Genomic DNA, 19,012 nt, shown 5'->3' with positions numbered 1-19,012 from the left:
GTCAGCCTATGCGGGGAAGTCAATTGAGGGTTGAGTACGGGGAAGCTGGTTTCCATCAGAGCTCCGACCCCGGTCTGGCTCCGGTCCGTTGGCGGGGGTTCCGTTGCATCACCTCGGCATTGTTCTGGCAGTGGTGTGTATTATGTCATCGAGCACGGACCAAGACTGTGACTTGTGCTGCATCGTATTGACCTTGATTCTAAACTGCAACGAAGAAATGTATGTCTGATTATGCTGTGTCCCATCCCAAAACACCAAACCGGAACGCCATGACCTGATAAAAACTAGTTGGAGGGAAGGGTGTCGAAAGCCTTCTTATCATAGCCCCATTCCTTCTCAACGAGTTTACCTTTAGCATTGTAAAGAAACCTGTAGGCAGTCTTGATGGTTCCGTCGCTGACGCCGGCCACGCCAGCGATGGCCTTTGAAGTCTTGGGCTCCGCCATCAGGTGAGCCGCCATGTAGATACACGCGGCCGCGACAGACAGCGGGGAACGCCCAGCAAGCTCAGAAACGCTTGAAGTCTTACGTGCAAGCGCCCGAGAGACGTTCTCAATCTTTTGGGCGTTGCGGAAGTTGAGGTTGGAGCAGAAACGCGTGCAGAGGTCCTCGGCGCTGGTGGAGGCACTAGCCTTGTAACCATCCAAGTTCGACAGGGAGCCAGCACCGCGGGGGTTCTCCTCCTTGATCTTCTGGAGGAACGACTCGAGCTGCTTGAACACCCTTCCAATCTCCTTCTTGGATACGTGTGTGACCTGGAAGATCTCACGGAAGGTACGACCGACTCCGGTTTGACGGCAAGCGATGAAGATGCAGCCTGCGATGACAGCTTCTTGTGGCTTGCCTTTCATGAAGTTGTGGTCGTAGGTGAGCTTGAAGATGTGCTTGGCGGCGTCAGAGACGTTCTTGCCCAGGTTGATACTGTCGCAGAAGGCGCCAATTTCCTTGTATGCCTGCATGAGAGACTTGCTAGCCTTGTCGTTCTGGGACTTGTTCTGCAGACGAGCGAGCTGCTTGGAATCTCTGCCGTCACCAAAGGCGATGGTGGTCTCGAGCTGGGAGCCGTTGAGCAGAGGGTTGACTGCATCACCGACACGGGACGGATCGTCGTTGCCCTGGTCGTCATTGGCGAAGGTACGCCACTCGGATCGGGTGTCGATGATGCGCTCGCCGACAACAAGTCCGCAGGAGCCGCAGACCATGTCTCCGGAAGAGAACTCCTCGACTAGGTTGGGCGGGTACTCCTTGCAGTCGGGACACATCACAACCATATTGAGATCGTCCCGAAACCCTTCGGCATTTTCGTTGTCGCTGGGAAGCATCTTGGGCTTGTACTTCTTGGGTGTATAGATGTTGTTGTTTTCGTCAAAAACCTTGCGGCGACGCCTGAGCTCCTTTCTTCTACGCCGGAGTTCTTGCCGCTTGTTGACGACCGCCTTGTGGTTGCCTGACGGTTCTTTGACGGTGTGTGCCTGAGTCCAGAGGAGGTCGTTGGTGAGTTGGACAAAGAGCGGCGAATGCAGCTTGGCGGTGTTTAAAGCAGTCGCGGTGCTGTTTGAGACGGTCGCGATTGCTGGTCAGAGCGATCGCGTGTGCCGTTCGGGATGGTCGCGGTTGTCGTTTCGGACGATCGCGGTCGGTATTCGGGGGGCGGTTGCTGTTTACGACGACCGCAGGTGCTGTCCAGGAGTCGAGATGCACTTCTCGAGTCCTTCTTGACAATGACGACGTTGTGTCAGGGAATCCTCAGACGGCTGATCGCTCTTTCTTTGTTGAACGGCGGTAGACTCGTTCAGCGGGGAAGCTGCGAATGCGCTGGAGATGCCCTACAAAACATTTCAGGTGAGCCATGGTTCCTGACTTTCGGCAGGAAAGTTTTCCTCTCTCACCAATTAAGACGACGGTGGTAAAGTCGCAGGAGAGGATAAGGGCTCGAGGAGAGTCGAGGAGAGAAGGAAAGTAGAAATGCAAAGGTGTCCTCCTTTCTTGCCAGCCGACCGATTTCTACCAGTGAAGGCGTCCGAGAGTGGCGAAACAAAGAACCACCCGAGTCCCAGTTCCCAGTCCAGATCACGGAGCAGTCGGCTCGAAGGGGTCGTATGCGACGGTTCGCAAAATGATTGCTTTCAGAAGACGCAGGGCCGAAACGGGCGATGAGGCTTCTGAGATGCGGTTTTGCGGTGCTGCAGACGATCTTCGTGAAGGCGAGAGAGCGAGTGACGTTGGTGGGTTGTAGGGGGGGAAAACCTGAGCCTCTGTTTTGGGTTGAGGATGCCACACTTTAGCCTTCCATCTACTGGAGCCTAGCGAACACAGGTGAGGCGGTAGGATGAGTCAGCTGAGGCCTCATTTTAAGTTCAGGCTTTTCAGTGGCAGGCACTACCCGTGGACCATCACGTGGGGCTCCTTCATCTTCAGGTTTGTCAGCTTATGGAACACGTCTGGACCTGCAATTTTCGGTCCACCGAAGCTTCCAGGTTACTGGGTAGGCGAAAAGATTTCCCATGATACCTCGACATCTTGAATACCTTGCAGTCATTCTCTAGTCTCCAGAGATTTATAAACAAAAGAAATGAACGTTCTGAATATGTTCAGCGTTGGGTATCAATACAAAAGAAAAGAAGGTAAAGAAAGATACATGAATCTCATGATGAGAGACAGACAGACACGCCATGTCCGGCGCACTCCATCAAAAATCACCATACTCCCCGCCAGTTTAATCCCACCAAATCAAATACAAATGCGCCTTGAATGCATCGTCTCCTGACAGGCCATCGTCATCCACCTCACTGCAAATGCACCGGCGCATCAGACGGCCTCGGCAGCGGTGGCAACGCCCTCGACACGTCACTGCCACTGCCGGTGGGCATGTAAACCACCACCGGCGTAGCAGGTGGGGGCACCGGTTTCCTGATCAGCGTCCGCGTCGGCGACGGCGTCCTCGATCGCGGGGGCAACGGGATCTCCACCTCCACGCCCGGATGTGGCTCGGCGTACGCTCTCTGCCGCCTGCTGCCGTCCGACGAGGACACGCACGAGGACGAGGACTCCGAGTCGGACCGCGCCCGCCGCGCCTCGCTGGGCGCCCACTCGCTCCCCATCATCGCCTGCTCGTGCTGGTTGTGGTATTGCTGCTGTTGGCGCTGCTGCTGGAGGTTATCGCGGTGCTCGCACGGCGGCTCCGGCATCCTCGCCAGCGCCGCGTGCCGCCGCAGCGTGCCCAGGTCGAACGCCTCCTCGTCCTCCTCGCTGGAGGAGCCCCGGCTGGTGGACCGCGAGGGCGTCTTGCTGGCGAGCGACTTGCGGATCATGATGCTGCGCTGCAGCTCCTCCTCCTCGAGGCGCTCGAGGGCGCTCAGCTTGCGCCGCCGCGTGAACTCCTTGCGGGTGAGGTACGGATCCCGCTTGCACGCCTCGCGGAACTGGCGGTTCTTTTTGCGGTCAAAGATGTAGAAGAGGGCGGCCGACATGATTGCGGAGCCGCAGAGGATGATGACGACGATGAGGACGGTGGTGGTGTTGGTTGTTGTCGTGTCTTCGGCGGTGGTGCTGCTCCCCGGTGTGCTGGTGCTGGGGCCGAGACCGTTGCTGCTTGGTATGCTGTGGTCTCCCGGGGATGTGTCTTGTGATGATGCTGCTGTCGCTTGTACTTGTCTGACTCTGACTGCGTTGGCGATGGCAGATGCCATTCTCCCTGTCCGTACTTATACTGACGTGTGGAGAGAGAGACGGGGAGGGAGGCGTTTATTTGTTGACAGCGGGCTAGAACCACAGACACTGAGCTTGCTGGTCGGTTTGTCTGTGTCTGTCTACCCGCCGGCCTTGTCCTCGGAGGGGAAGCGCAAGCTTGTCGATGGTGCCGTTATAGTGTGCGCCGGCGCCGGTCTCCGGTGGTGCCAGCTGCTCGGATATGGTGGGGGTGGAAGAGGCAGAGGGGGGTGGCGGGTGTGTGTAAGTGACTCGATGTGAAGAAGAAGTGCAGGTCACTGATACTCCGGACAACTGCACAAAAGCAAGCACAGCAACATCAGCAGCATGCCCCTTCACAATGACTCCCGCTCGAGCTTTCAATGTCGAAATGCAGTTCTGCGCTGACCTAGAAAAGAGTCCGTGTCGAGGGGCAGAAGAGGTGCGGGATGGGAGATCCTTAAGACTGACTCCCTTCCCACCATCTCAAGAGCTACCTACCTTACCTACCTTAAGTGCAATCAGCACAGCTTCAAATGCAGCAGTGTGAACCCTGGCATGGGTTCACTGCGGTGCAAGAGCACGAGCAGAGCACTGCCAGGCGGATCGTTGGCCGTTTCCTCGAGGACCCATGAACAGGGAGTGTGCATAACGAGGCATGGTTGCAAGGGTACAAGTATCGGTATTGGGGGGGAAAGAGAAACAAAAAAGAGGGCACGTTTGGGAATAGCAACAGCGACAAACCAGCTAGAGCAGGCAGATGCCCAGCAGCGGCCCAGAGAGGCAAGGCACACTGTCTCGTGGACGCATCGCTGCAGGACGCCATCAGAGCGGCCATCATTGGCTGCGCCATTCTTCCCGGCCCCCATGTCCCGTTACCCAAACCCGCTCTGCCGCCCGAACCAACAGCAGCCCAGCTGAACCCCCCGGGGGGGTCTTTGGTGCCTAGGAGGGGCGTGTAGGATGATACTGAATTGTAATGGCATCTGTCCATGACGAGGTTTTGCCTTTTCTTCTTCTCTCTTCCTGCTGTTATCCTCAGTAATCTGCGGGAAGAGACAGAATTGCAGGATCCAATGCCATGTCCGCCTGCCCATCCGCTCATCTCGACGTGAAATTGAGCCTTTGGGGGCACCGCCGAGGCTTGACGGATCGCTTTCCCGGCGCGTGCCTCGTCTGCCTGGTGATTTCCGTGGCTCTGTGGAATTCAGTAGAGGCGTCACACGTCGATCGGCCTGTCGGAACTGTGGCGGTTGAGGTGAGCAGCGCTGCGCGGTTGTGTTGCAATTGGACCGCTGTATGCTGTACCACTCTCGCCCACTGCAACAGCCCAACTTAGAACCCTCGTCACCGGGGGCTGACGGAAGTGTGGTGCGCTGAGCTTGTTGGATGAACCGAGGAGAACTTTCCTCTCCAGGCTTGGGGTACGTGGTTTCCACAGGGGCCCACCCCCCCAGCGAAGGAACCCGCGAGGCGGAGCTTGAGGGGGGGAACCCCCGGCCATCAGTGTGTTCGCGGTTTAGTCAGGCCTCTGTGGGCTGGCTGACATTTCCCCCAACTTCCTTCATCGAGTCACTTACACATCACACAATCATGCGATGAGGCCGGCGACAACGGTCGAACCGGGCTGGGCTGGCAAAATAGGGGCAAAACAAAGAAAGAAAACAGACTCACGGAACTTGCAAGCTCAACATGCTCGTGGCGAGCGGCCGTAGGACCGTTTATCCCACGCCGTCTGGGTTCTGGCCCGCCAGCCGCTCCTTTGTCTTTCATGAGCCTATTCTTTCCCACATCCTACAACGACTCGACCTTCGCACTCGCAACAAAGGAACGCAGCGTGGCCCATCGTGCGATTAAACATGGGCTGGGCCCGCCACCAGCAACGGCTACCCAGCAAAAAACACGAGGCGGGCGGGAAAAGCCTCTTCAAAAGCCTCTTCAAATCGCCAGGGGGAACAATAAACAAACGCTGGTCGAACGAACGGGCAGCCTCGGCCTGTTTTCCAAATCCAACCGGCCAGTCGCTTTGTAGAAGCATGCCTGGGCTCGAGAAACAAGGGCATTCAGCAGAAGTCTGGCTTGCCCTGCAACTCTAAACTATGCCCATTTCTACCCTCCACTTCAGGGGCGCACGCAGCAACGCATGGAGCCTCCCTCTTTGTCCTGTGCACCCGTTTCAACGGGCTGCAGTGTGGTGTTTGTCCGGGGTTCCCCCCCTTCGGAATTCGCACGCGGGCCAAAAACCGCAAGAGGCATGATATTCAGAGTTCGTCTCCAGTCCGCGGGCGCTGCGCTCTTTGCGACGACCATGTACCGAACGTCTCAGGAAACGATGCTCGGTGCGGAGAGATACCGGAGGTCATTAGGGCTCCTCCCCCTCTGCCCCTCTTGCGTCAACATCGAACACAGGACGACGGCACATACATCAGACAGAGTACGGATAGATGTGAACCTCGGACCCGGACTCCGACCCCGGAAAGGATTAGGCTGACAGACGGCTCGTCCACGATCGCGCACCCGCCAGGCGACTTCAGTCCCGGGTCGGTTGGTTGGCAGGTTGCCCGCTTCTTTTGATAGCCCGGCCCCCATCCGTTGGATCTTCAGTCAGACTTCGTCATAAATCTACCACCGGCTCTTAAGGCAGCTGCTGAGAGGGGAAAAAAAAGGCTTCAGTCCGCGCCGTGGTCTATTCAAAATCGCCCCGCTCGCTAACATGAACCAAGTACGGGGAGTGCTTAGTGGCGGGGTAAACGCAAGACATAAGCCAAGTTATCCATCCGTACAACAGCGCGGCGTCAAACTCTCTTGCCTGTACGAACTGATCGGCCGTGTAAACAGGCTGCAGGCCCCAATTGGGGGAGACCCGCCCCGCGATGCTGCGCTTCTTTGCAGAGTGACACCACATCACAGCACGGCCTCAATAGTCCGCTTGCTGCCTCGATGCGACGGGGTGGAGTTGAAACATTGTTTCTTGGCCAAGATGATATTGTGTTTGCGTTTCCTCGTTTGTCAGAGGATATCCATCTATTGACCAGAACAGCGCGCGCTCCATTCACGAAACGTCGAGGATGCCTGGGCTTCCGGAGCAGAGTCGAAGTCATCCCATCTCACATAAAAACTCACCCCCAGAACCTATTTTAGGTTCAAGTTCGCACACCCGACGGTCCCCTAGAACACCAATCGGTGAATGGCGACTGGACCGGGTACCTGAAAGGATTTTTTGAATTGAGTTGTGCGTGCAAACAGCTACCTAATCCGCAAACCCGTCTCTAAAACCCGTCTCTAAAACCCGTCCCTCCGACGACACAAAAGCCAGAAACGCCATGCAGTCAGCTTCATAACGTGCCGACTTATGCTGATCCTCCCGTCCACCCGTCGAACCCGATGAACCCCTCCGCGGTCTGCTAAACCCCGCGATTGGGTTGGCTATTGTAAGCTCCTGCAAGCCGTGCCGCTCAGCGTGCCATTTCGTAGTGCGGACCCTCGGCTTGCTTAACCGCCCCGGCACGCTTACTCGACGATCGCCAACTGAGACTTACCCCCTCCCCCTCGCTGTGCACCCGGAATTGGTATCATTATCGCGGCACATGGGAGAGACACAGAACAAGGGGAATGAAAGCGGGAAATGGCGTGTGTTGGGTGAAGCCGACGGCACAGAAGCGCGGCTGTGTAAGCGGACCGCGGCACGGGAATCCTGCCGTGAAGAGACAACCCCACCTTGGCGATGTGATATCCTGCCCGTCACTTGAAGAAAGGCCCCCGTCTGTAGGGCCGAACGATGGCAAGGTGAAAAATGACATGCCGCCGCCTAGGCGCAGCGGATTTGTGCCCTCGGCTCGCTGCCTGAAGACCACGAGACGATCTTGCTCTTATTCAGGACCGTTTGGGGCTGTTGGTGCGTGGAGATGAGGGAGAGAAGGTGACCTCGACATGCACGTCCAGTAATCGCTCGCCGCTCAGCCACCAGACGAGCGGCTGCGCCGGAGACATGCCGCCGTGTGACGGCGAGCGTCTTGGGCCCCCGCTGTTTTTGCCGCAGTCAGGCCGGGTAAGGATGCACGATGATGGGTTTGGGAAGCAGCCATGGGTTGTGCCAGTCATTTGCGACAAGTTGTCGTTGGTGATGAGTGAGGAGGCCCTACGCTGGGTTAAAGCCTCGAGGCGGAGCGGGTTCGTTGAAGGGGCAAGGTCTTAGCTTCTTGGTGGTGTCCACCATAGGTTCGTTGGCTTGCGCGGGGAGCCTTGTCTTGGACCCCCGGCCCCCAATTGATCCACTAATCAGTAACCCCTCCAGCGCATCGTGTGATTTTTTGGCGGTTGAAGGTGGCGATGCATTCACAGTGTTGCTTGACGAACAGTGTAGGCATCACGACTTGGAAAACTTGGAAAAGACCATGTTTCCTGGGTATCATTTTTTTTGGCCTTCTTCGCCGTCTGGTATATATGAGGAGCGCTTGTTGGCCCCCGAAAACGTATTCACAAGTGGTACGGGTCGTCATTCCTCATAATGTAAATCTCCCCCACGAGGACCGTGCAGCCGACGGTCATGGCGATGGCGATGATGGGAACGTTGACGCGGGCAAACTCCATCCTGCGGATGTGAATGTGCTTCCTTTCGAGGATGTCACGCCACAGCAGCCCTGCCAACGATGCACTAAAGGCGGTACTGAAGGCGCCGTAGTTGACGCCGAGCGCCATGCTGTACACCGTCGCCCAAAACGTCCGATCGCTAATGTCGCTGCTGCCGGGTACCATGTGTATCCTCTGCCAAGCTTGGATGACCCGTGATAAAAGGATCGTAGTGCCGATATTAGTTCCTGCAAACTAGAAAGCCACCAGAGTAAGCATATATGAAACGGCGCTCGATAATCTCGGGGAGACTCACATTGCAAAGGATGACCGAAAGGAAGCCCATGCCGCCGATTGCGCCGATGGTTCCCGTCTTTTCCACCCAGTGATCCCATCCGTAGGCAAATACCGGAACCCAGCCCTTGGTGACGAGTGCCTGCACTAGGACGAACATTGCAAAGGCGAACGGAACGAGGGCAAAGGGCAGATGCGATATCACTGCCATCACGGTGGGGAACGTCTCCTGCGACCATCGATAACCATCCCTGGAGAGGGACACAAGCGTCCGCGGCTGGGGCTTTTTCGTCCGGCTCACTGTGATTTCCTCCAAATCGCTAGGCCGCTTCTCGTTGTTCACGCCCGTCATCAGGACACCTCCTGCTGGAGAGCCAGATTCATTCGCATGAGCCAGCTCATCCCTTTTCTCCGAAATGGTGAGGCCGCTGCTGGATGGCCTACTGTTATCTGCCGCATTTCCCATGGCCGTGGACATGGACGACTCCAGACGAGGACTTGACTCGGGCGTTGGGCTAATGCTGGCATCTCCTGTTGGGCCAGCAGGCGTGAGCGTGAGCAGAGGAGTGAGTCCTCTGCCGGGGCTAACAGGTGGTGTGTCGTAGTCTCCATTTTTCATGCCATCCTTTACATCAGCATCGGCGTCCTGGACGTGAATTTCGGGCCAGGCTTCTCTGGAGAGACTTCTGGTCATCGACAGCATCTCTGTACCGACCTCCGTGGATATCCCCCTGCCTTCAAAATGCTCTCTGTTCCTCTCCTGCCTCAAGGCCCTTTCCATTCGGGCTCGTTCAACCTCTTCTCGCCCTCTGCGTGCGATTGCGCGAGTCTCCTCTCTGTGAATCCACCCAAATGCAAGGTCCCAGCAAAGCATGACAAAGGCAGCAGGTAGTGTGACCCAAAAGACCTGAAAGTGCTCATCATTCTTCGTCTTGACGCTAGCAGCGTTGATGGCTAGGACGGTGATGAGTGTTACCGACATGATGATGGCACCGAACGCTGCGCCACCTTTATCCAGAAAAGGGTTCATGATCTCAACGAGGGAAAGAAGTTGGCCCTGGTCATCGTTTGTATGAGTCTCTTCATCCTCATCTGCGGTACCCCTGGCGTTGGGGATGTTGGGGTTGACGGCAGGTTTCAGTTTGGCTTCTGCTGGCAGCTCGCGCATCTTGATGGAGACGGGAATGAGGCCCTCGTTGGCAAAGACGATATACAGCAGAAAGGGGAACAAGACAGTGGCCGTCACGACAACCGGAACCACCATGTTGGCGGTGTACCCAATGAACTTGATGTTGAAGGCTCCTGCGAGGACGAGATTGGTCGGGTTGGACGAGACGAGGATTGCCGAGGCGATGTTGGCTATAGAGAACTGAGTAAAGATCCAGGCTCTCGGATGTTTGATGTTGTTCGACACGCGCGTCATGTAGGCGAGGAAGGCGGTGCCTGAAAGAATAATCGGGTCGTTGCCGATGAAGGTGCCCAGGCCGAAAAAGAAGGCGTACAGGTAGAAAAATAGCCTGTGGCCGACCTTGCCTCCCCATTGCAGAACTTTCAGAGCCAGATACCTGATGAGGCCGGACGCGTCGATTGAGATTGCGATGTAGGCTAAGGTGATGAAGAAGATCATGATGTCAAGCGGAAAGATGCCATTGTCTCCCAGAGTGCCGGCCTTGACTTCGTCTCTTCCGATGGCCAGGATGGCAAGGAGGAAGAGGTCGGCGATGAGGGGCGCCGTGACAGAGTTCATGGGGAATCTCTTGCGCACGAACTGGCTGGCACCACCGTCGCGACGGTCATGGTGAGAGTCCTTTTCTCGTGGTGGTATCACACGTAGAGTACTGAGAGAATCCAGAACAGCGTGCCAGAGTCGCACGGGAATGTAGACTGGGATGTGGAAAGGAAACAACACGACAATGTCTGTGCTTCCGTGTTAGTCGCGATATCCCAGCGGGGTGACGCTGCATGTGCAAAGACAGGCGGGTAATTGCATGTACTCACTGGCGAGGAAAAAGACGATGAGGGTGACGATAGACCGCCATTCTCTGATCTGGTCAGTCTCGATGCTGACATCGGAGAGGTCCATCGTGGCGATTGAACTTGGTTCAACCACCACGGGATGACGCAGCAAGGCCTTGTTCGCAAACACAACGGTGAGATGAGGCTGGAAATGATCTTGTGCCGCACTTCATGGTGTTGCAGGCTGAAAATTCAGGTTGAGATTCAGGTCCAGGTCCAGGCTCTGGTCTGGGGGAAAGAAGCGGCGGGGGGACAGAGAGAAAACACCACTCACGGCAGGCACTCTGTGTCTTGCTGTTTCCTTGGCAAATAGAACCAGCAGGTGCCCCGGTCAGATCAGCCCTAGCGCCTTCCGAATGAAACCTGACGTCGTCTCCCATTGGGCTCGATGCAAGGCCCCCGCTTTTCTATGTTGAACGACAGGCTGCAGAGTGCTTTTCTCCGTCTTTTTACTGGCTGCGAACCATGTCCGTTCTCAAGTGCTCCTTCTGATGCTTTCCGCGGCCAATTACCTCACCTCAATGCCAACTCAGTGCTGACTTTTCTCCCCTTCACGTTAGTCCAAGCAGCCGGCCGTTTAAGTTGCCTAGCCTATTCATCCCGCTCAGCAGCCAACGCCCGACGGATATTAGGATTATCTGACTGGTAGGAGCAAACCTGCATCATCGACATGCTGCGCCACCTCCGGAACTGGAATGACAGCCAGCAGTGCTTGTTCAATCTTTCCACGCTGTCTTGCCCCAGAGGTCCAGAGGCCGCCGCACTGCTTGGCTTGTCTCGATATGAACAGCCATGAGCCGCACCCGTCACGCGACCACCTACCTACCTTAACTTACCTGTCCGAGGCAGCCCTCTTCCAGCGCCCGTTCCTGTCCCTGAAAGCTTGGAATGCGATGCCCGGGAACCTTCTCCGCTTCTCACACTACCTCGGGGGGAAGAAAAAGAGGAACGAGCCCGCGGTTCCATATTGACGTCTAAATTGCCGGGCGATTACCGGGCCATTGGGTTCATTTCTTCTTCAAACCAACACTCGAAGATTGTGGAGTTTCTCCTAAGCTTGTGTCCAGTTTTAGCCGGCAGCTTGCAGCGGCTCCGGCTCGGCCGTCATCTATGGCACCCCTCGCATCGGCCGCTTTGCTGCACTCCCTCTTCCGCCGAGACGACGATGCCGGTGTAGGATCCTCCTGCGACGGGGTCAACGGCCCTTGTATTGAGGTCGTCTGCGCCTGGCCGCTGTCAGGTCAATATGGTTTCGGCCAGCGGATCTTGTAAGTGAAGCTTCCCCACTCCTGGCAAATCGGCAACTCAACCGAGTGAGGAACTTGGCGAATGCTTGTACCAACCTTAGTGATGGGACGAAACATTTCTAGCGCAAAGGCTAATATCACGCCTCAGATACTACATCCTCGTCGTCGTCTGTGTCGTTGCCCGAAAGGAGGAATGGATTCGGGCTGTCTGTCAAGCAGCCGCACTGCTCGTCCCCGCTGTAGCTGCCATCCATGGTATCGTCTTGGCATCGATGCACGTTGATGGTGAGTCCGAGACACGCCCCTTCCACCACCTAAGCTTTTCGGCTAACGGCTTGACGACACAGGTGCCACAGACATGGACATATACGGGGCCCTGCAGTTTTGCTCAATTGGCATTCTAGCGGCACCCGTGACTGTGAAGCTATCGTCAACCTTCTTCTACGACCCAGGGAGAAACATCATCTTCCTGTGGACGGGCCTTATCCTGTCCGGTTAGTGGCAGAGCCGTTCCGAAAATGTGAACCTGCTGACCAGATCCAGGTCTGCTAAGTTTGGCCGTCGAATTTTATCGCTCCAATACCCATCCATGCGTGACGGGGAACAGCTTAATCCCCAGTCTTAGGAATTTTCCCTATGGAGAGGAAGATCTATGCGGCCTCGTTTGCTCTGAAGATAGGGGCCCGTTTTCCAGTCTTCGGCAGGGTGCGACAAGCGAGATTTATGTCGTTCCCAAGCCTGCGACGCTACCTTTCGGTATGGCCATGTTCCTCGCCGCCGCCGAATGTGTTCCGGCCATTCTCTCGTTGGTTTCTATGTGGAACAAGATTTTGGAGATCAATTGGAAACGAGGGAAAGGGTCTCCAGACAAAGAGCGGATAGAGGACCAGGGCATCATCCCTGGGACGAATGGTGCCACTTTGAAAGGCATGAAGGACGTCAACCAGGCCATCAGATCACTCTTGAGTGCCGTTGAGGTTCCTGTTTTTGGGGGTGCCTGGCTTGCTGTTCTCATCATAGGCGAGATCAACTTTTGGAGCCCCCAAGTCAACTATCACACGGAGCCGATTAGTAACATTGGTTGGTGGCCCTCTGCTTTCCGGGAACTACCTTAGACTAACAATTCCAGGCCAATGGGGGACTATCCTTGGGACTGGGATGGCAGGGCTGGGTTCGCTCTACGTCTGGCTTGCAGACAGTAACGGCGACCTAGCAAATCCCACCACAACTCACTGCAACTGTCCGCACTACCATGGTCGTGAACCACCGGACGGAGTACTAAATGGAGAAGTAAGCCCGCGAGCCAGTACAGCCCACCGAGAATTCCAAGAGCGCACTGGATCAGAAGCGGGACTTTCCATCGCGACTTCCACAGCGCCTTCCACGGGGGAATGGGTACCCAGACGAAAGATCGCCAATGCCTTGGGAAAAATTGGCAACTACTTTGGCAATCCAGCGAAAGATCCTTTTGGTGCTGGGGATTATAAGACTGGGGAATGGCCTCGGATTCCAGGAGAAGCCCATCGAAACAGCCAGATGGCGGAACACGACGACCGGTATAGTATCATGGAAGGGCCGAGCAGCTCGCGTGATTCTGCCGACGGCAGTTCGAGCAGCGACAGCGTCTCGGGAGCTCCAACGCCTGCCTCACCCACGTCGCCCACGTCGCCGACATCAGTGTCCTTTTCGCCTCGAGCGAGAAGTCCGAGACCACACTCTAACTCGTTTCCAGCGCCGCGAGCAGCTTCTCGTCATTCTTCATTCGATCAAGCGAGACCAACAGCGCCATCTCACGATCCAAGAGGTCGCTCGCCGTTGCGTCGCGCAACACTCGAGGTGCCGCCGTCGGCTCATCATCGATTTTGAATTTTCGATATCTATAATGCAGACGCAGTCGATCTCATTGGAGACTCCTTGGGGCTGGCGTCCGAAGAGATGTCGGGAAGTTATGCACGTTGCAGCTGCAGACTTGACATATTGTTCTAACCACAGTCACGCCCAACCTAGAAGTATCATGGCGTTTGCTTGTTTGGAAAATTTAAGGCGCAACATGAAGGGGCAGGATGGAAACTAGACATGAAATGTACGATGGATATAAAATCCGCTTATAAATGAGGGTGTCAGGGAACCTTTTGGACGCTGGAAGCAGGGACCACTGCCTGTCAGTGCCACACAGTGCCAGACATAGTATGATTGAAGATAGAAACAGTGTAAACGAACCAATCGCACCGCGCAGGGGAAGACTCCAATTATTTTTTCCCACCTTGAACCTTTGAGCCTTGTCTCGCGTCGCGACTCCATCTCCGACCTGCGCTACCAACCGTTCAGCCTCGCACACCCGCTCTTCGGAACCGAGGCCATTGACAAAGCCACAACCCTCTCATCACCCCGCGCATACCTCCTCGGTCGCCTTCAATATGGGAGGCAGAAGGTCCAGATCAGGCAGAGCTGCGGCGAAGCGCGCCTCTGCCGCCCTTCGTGAGTACAACCTTTTCCTCGTCTTCCCTTGCGACAGCTCTACAACTTTGGGAACATGCTTGTTCCAGAGAGCGTCATGTTACAGTCAAAGGACTTGAATGCGTGTACTTGCTTGGAGCTTCTCGGCTGGTCAATGATTGTTGGGTTGGCGCGCATCTCCAAGCATCCTCGCCTGCCCCTCCTTCCTGAGCAGCTGCCCATCCACCCGCATGACAGAACATCGTCTAACCACCATCGTCAATCTAGAAAGCACCCCCAGAGCATTCGAAGGCATCGACGACGACGAGCCTGTCGCCGAGGCTGTCGAATCCGAGCCCGAGGTCGATGCGCCCCCCGAAGACGATGAGGAGGAGGAGGAGGAGGAGGATGACGACCAAAAGGCGGATGAGTCCGGCGAAGAGGACGCCGGTGACGACGATGGCGAGGAGGAGCCGGCCAACGACGACGGGGACGACTCAGAGCCATCGGCCAAGGAGCCCACGCCTCCGACCGAACCAGTCGTTCGCCGCAAGCGACTCGGAAGACCACCAAAGAACAAGCCCCCTGGCTGGGACAACATGATCACCGTGCCCGCCTCCGAAGCCGACACACCCCGCCGGAGAGGCCGCGGTGGCTGGCGTGGAAGGGGCGGTCGCAGACCACAGCCTGGCCAGGCTCCCCCGAAGCTGAGGCAGGTCATCGACAAGGAGGGCACGGAGGTCGATATTGTCGACGACGAGTGCGTGCTGCCCGAAGACTCGGAGGGCGAGACGAAGGTGGACAAGCTGGGCAACCTGCTTGGTGGTCGTCAATACCGTTGTCGAACGTTCACCGTCAAGGACCGCGGTGAGAGGCAGTATATGTTGTCCACGGAGCCCGCGCGTTGTGTCGGTTTCAGGGACAGTTACCTCTTCTTCAACAAGCACCCTAAGCTGTACAAAATCATTGTCAGCGACGAGGAGAAGATGGACATGATTGAGCGCAACATCATGCCGCATTCATACAAGGGTCGTGCCATCGGAATCGTCACGGCTCGGTCGGTGTTCAAGGAATTCGGCGCGCGCATCATCGTCGGTGGACGGAACATTATTGACGACTACCGTGTTGCGGACCAGCGCGCGGCGGGTGTCGTCGAAGGAGAGATTGCGGACCCCAGCGACGTGTTTGATCCCTCTCAGGACTACAACACGAATCAGTACGTTGCGTGGTTCGGTGCGAGTGCGGTGTACCATACGAATCAGACGCCAGCTGCCGCGGATCCTCTTGCGGGTTTGACAGAAGTGAAGAAGAAGCGGGTCAACGTGAACGACACTAACTGGCAGTTGGAGCACGCCCGTGCCGCTAGGTAAGTTATTCTTGAGCAACAACAAACGAGGCAGTACTAACAAGATCCAGCGAGTTCAACTCCCGCCTCAATGCAATCCGCAATCTCAACCTCCAGAAGGGAGCCTACGATATCCACACCAACCTCATGCAACAACCCGTCAACACGCAGCCCACTCGCGCAAGAGTCGAGGTCGTCAACCCAGACGACGCCGCCGATCCAAAGTCCGCCTTCGCTGCCGTCTCACCTGCTGTACAGCGCAATTTCAACGTCGTTGACATCGTGTACGAGACGCCTCGCGCAGGCGTCCAGTCTGCTGGCAAGCGTCCCGACAACGTCCCCGATTTCCTCAAGCCCTTCAACGGCATACTCGCTATCGGCGACGACCTCAAGGCCCTCTTGCCTCCCGAATGCCGCGAGTCGCTGGAGCGCCACCAGGCCGAGCAGCGGGAGTTTGAGACCCGCTTCGGCGACGAGAAGGACACCATGGCGCGGGGCGGACTGCTCATCGACAAAGCCATCGTGCCGCAGGGCAAGCATTCCTAGGAGGAATCTGTGTTTCTGAACCAAGGTTACTGGACCACGGACAATCGGGTCGAGAGCAGCTACACAAGGGCCGGATGCAACTTTTGCGGGGGCCCGGTTGGCGAGTGCGAGCACATGCAGCCTTTTCTGGCTTGGAAGATGCCCCAATGGGAAAGCGGTGACGAGGTGAAGATGGTTAAGACCGATTTGTAGCCACAGGGCAGCGACTGCTGCGCCCTTGCCATCTCGCGACAGAGGAGTAATTGATTATGGGGGAGGGGATTGTTTGGCCCGGCGTTCAGGGAGGAAAGGGGAATCATCGGACTGGTGGCGGTCACTGCCATGCGTAATATCTTTTTATTTCACATCAAGGGAACTGACTGGCTTGAATGAGAAAGAAGTCTAGCGGAGGTCTCTGGATTAGATGCGGGGGGCTGTATGTAGGACTAGACGGATGAATCATGAAATCGAGAAAGGCCCAGACATGTTGCACTTTTTCCGGTCTTGCGAGATGTGACTGCGTGAAGGACAAGAGCCTTTTGGAGATACTGGTCGCGGTTCTATGTTGATGTTGCTACGTTGCTGCTCTCATCTTTGCTTTTCGCTCTTCTAGCTGCCAGATCCATCCAGGGCCCACGATTACTGTGTCGAAGCTCACCTCATCCTGGCATGCCAGCCTGTTGCCTTCTTATTTGTAGTTCAACAGGGCTTGGTGGCAATTTTGCCGACAAAATCGCTGGCTTCACTTTTCTGTGAGGAACATTGGTGATGTTGAACATCACAAATACGCCATCGAGAGGCCAACATTGACTTCTCATGGATTCGGGATATCGGACGGCACCCGGCTCTCAGCGTAACTAGCATCCATCAAGCTATAATCGTAAGGCATGCCGCACGCCAGTAGCACCTCATATTCTCTCTGCGTCGTCCTACATAACCAGCTTGATTTTAAAGTACCAGGGCCAGAGGCTGCAGGCTCAGAGAGCAGAGTGGACAGAGAGGCATAGCTCCAGCAACGTGAATGGAGATGTGTGTAAGAAGAGGAGTGTGACTCGAGGAAGACTCACATTTAAGAGCTGGCAGGCAGCTCCTTCTATCGCCTTGTGTAGTTAGTTCACGGGTAGTAGATATGCGGAGGTTCGTCGTTAATAGAGGTCTCCTTGCTTTGATAGCTTACGTTTACTATTTGAGAAAACCTCTGAACTTATTTGAGGTGCTAATCAACATGAATTCATTCAATAACATTTCATAGATCAAGAGAGTTCGTTGAGGCTGTTTAGATTTCTGTCCCGCTCAACTTCTGACTTTGTCCCGTGCAAAAAACAACTACACCATTAAACAACATTATAAATCAATACTTTTTACCCTCTGACCTATAGATTGCCGTTGTCACCCCTACTCACGCTCTCTCAACTCCGGAGATGAGAAAACCAACCCACAAGTAAGGATAGTCCCCCAAACATCCCAACTCAAGCTCCCACACACCCATTCCACACCTCACAGACATGCCGCCTCCCAACCCGCCTCCATTCACCTCAACCTCAACCTCAACTCCCCAAAGACCCTGGCCTCAGATCCCCGTCCTCTCCCGTCCCTGAACCCCGAAAAAGGCCTAAACCAACGCTCGTACGCCGTCCTTATCACGCCACCCTGTGATCCGAGTTCGTCCTTAACTCAGTCCATGGCCTGACTTCCAGACCGGATAAAACCACAAGACATGAGAAGTAGAGCGAAAAAGCGTCACATGGACAGTTCTCCTTTTACGCGACACTCATCGGGTCCTCTGTTATCCCTCTCTCCCGCCGTCAGTGCCCCCTCTCCCTCGCCCAGACGATTCCTGTCGCCGCTGGTGTTCACGTCAAAGCGGTTCACGCAGGCACCTCTCGTCTGAAGAAAGGGCATACGATAGGCCACCTTTTGCATACGAGATGGTAAATATAGGCAAGAGCCGTCACTCTGAGTTACATGTTCGAGGTGTTGACATCATCCGTTTCTCGGTCAAACTAGTTTTCTGCCTCCCTCCCCCATTGTTGCTGGCCTTGGTAAAGGCCGTCAACTGGAACTGCTCTTCATTTTCATACCGACGTCGGCGATGGTGCTGCATACTCGAGGCAAGAATGCAGATTTTCTGTTGTATGCATGTTTGACTTGTTCACAATCGCAATTCTAGCGGTTCAGGCGTGGTTTATATCAAAAGGCAACCAGTAGCACAAATGCCGTAGATATGTGTATCGCACAGCAACGGAGGCTTCCCATACCATCAACTCCGTCACATGATACCCGCGTACATCAGCCGTAATCCCCCACGGCATCAGGCGTCTGCTTTGCTTGAATAAAACATACCATATCAAGCTCAGGTCATCGCAACTGTCCCCCGTCTCGTCCAAGCAGGACCCTTTCTTCCGTCCAGTCTGGGTATGCTTTTATGCTTTCCCACGTCACAAAGCTCTGGAGGGGGCCAACACAAATGTTCGGGTGTTATCCGATCAAACAGCTCACAAGGCGACCGAGCTCCGGAAGTCTAAACGGATTCTCGGGACCGAATGGTTTGTAACCTTGTTCTCTATGAGCAGCTTTTCTTCACATTTTTGGATATGTTGGGCATATGTCTACAAAGAAAGAGAGGCAGTGGGGGTCGTCAACGGCATGAACGCATTGGCTACTGAAGTTCTGCACTTGGGAATGGATGCTGCGGTTGGTCGGGTGGATGCTGCTTCTTCAGTGTAGATGTTGGTGATGGTGCAGCAGGGGAGAAGCACGCGCAGAACGGACCGTCCCTCATGCCAGCACCTGCGTTCACGATCGCACCGTACCGCTGCCGCGTCAGTCGCGCACTCCAGCAGCGCCTACAATTCTGAATATCCTCATCCCGCGAGAACCGAAGAACCAGTCA

The 19,012-nt window shown here is 55.6% G+C and overlaps 4 protein-coding genes across 4 annotated transcripts; 1 reads left to right on the top strand and 3 right to left on the bottom strand.

Moving 5' to 3' along the window:
• Window positions 1–284: 284 nt before the first annotated feature.
• On the bottom strand, window positions 285–1,851 carry COL26b_011035 (uncharacterized protein; the record flags this gene model as incomplete). Its single annotated transcript, XM_053183716.1, has 2 exons — window positions 285–1,573; window positions 1,836–1,851. The coding sequence occupies 2 exons, from the start codon at window positions 1,849–1,851 to the stop codon at window positions 285–287; spliced, it is 1,305 nt and encodes a 434-aa protein (XP_053032353.1).
• Window positions 1,852–2,786: 935 nt separating this feature from the next.
• On the bottom strand, window positions 2,787–3,689 carry COL26b_011034 (uncharacterized protein; the record flags this gene model as incomplete). Its single annotated transcript, XM_053183715.1, has 2 exons — window positions 2,787–3,009; window positions 3,037–3,689. The coding sequence occupies 2 exons, from the start codon at window positions 3,687–3,689 to the stop codon at window positions 2,787–2,789; spliced, it is 876 nt and encodes a 291-aa protein (XP_053032352.1).
• A 4,474-nt stretch (window positions 3,690–8,163) lies between these two features.
• On the bottom strand, window positions 8,164–10,633 carry COL26b_011033 (uncharacterized protein; the record flags this gene model as incomplete). The annotated part of the gene is made up of 3 exons (XM_053183714.1): window positions 8,164–8,511; window positions 8,573–10,467; window positions 10,549–10,633. 3 exons carry the CDS (start codon window positions 10,631–10,633, stop codon window positions 8,164–8,166), a joined length of 2,328 nt encoding a protein of 775 aa, XP_053032351.1.
• A 3,597-nt stretch (window positions 10,634–14,230) lies between these two features.
• Window positions 14,231–16,140, top strand: COL26b_011032 (uncharacterized protein; the record flags this gene model as incomplete). The annotated part of the gene is made up of 3 exons (XM_053183713.1): window positions 14,231–14,291; window positions 14,538–15,615; window positions 15,666–16,140. The coding sequence occupies 3 exons, from the start codon at window positions 14,231–14,233 to the stop codon at window positions 16,138–16,140; spliced, it is 1,614 nt and encodes a 537-aa protein (XP_053032350.1).
• Between the last annotated feature and the right edge of the window lie 2,872 nt (window positions 16,141–19,012).

Source organism: Colletotrichum chrysophilum, assembly GCF_026319265.1.
Source record: "Colletotrichum chrysophilum strain AFK26 chromosome Unknown scaffold_127, whole genome shotgun sequence".
In the NCBI taxonomy this organism is placed as follows: domain Eukaryota; kingdom Fungi; phylum Ascomycota; class Sordariomycetes; order Glomerellales; family Glomerellaceae; genus Colletotrichum; species Colletotrichum chrysophilum.
Note: the sequence above shows the minus strand (reverse complement) of the source record. Positions and strands in the feature narration are given on the sequence as shown.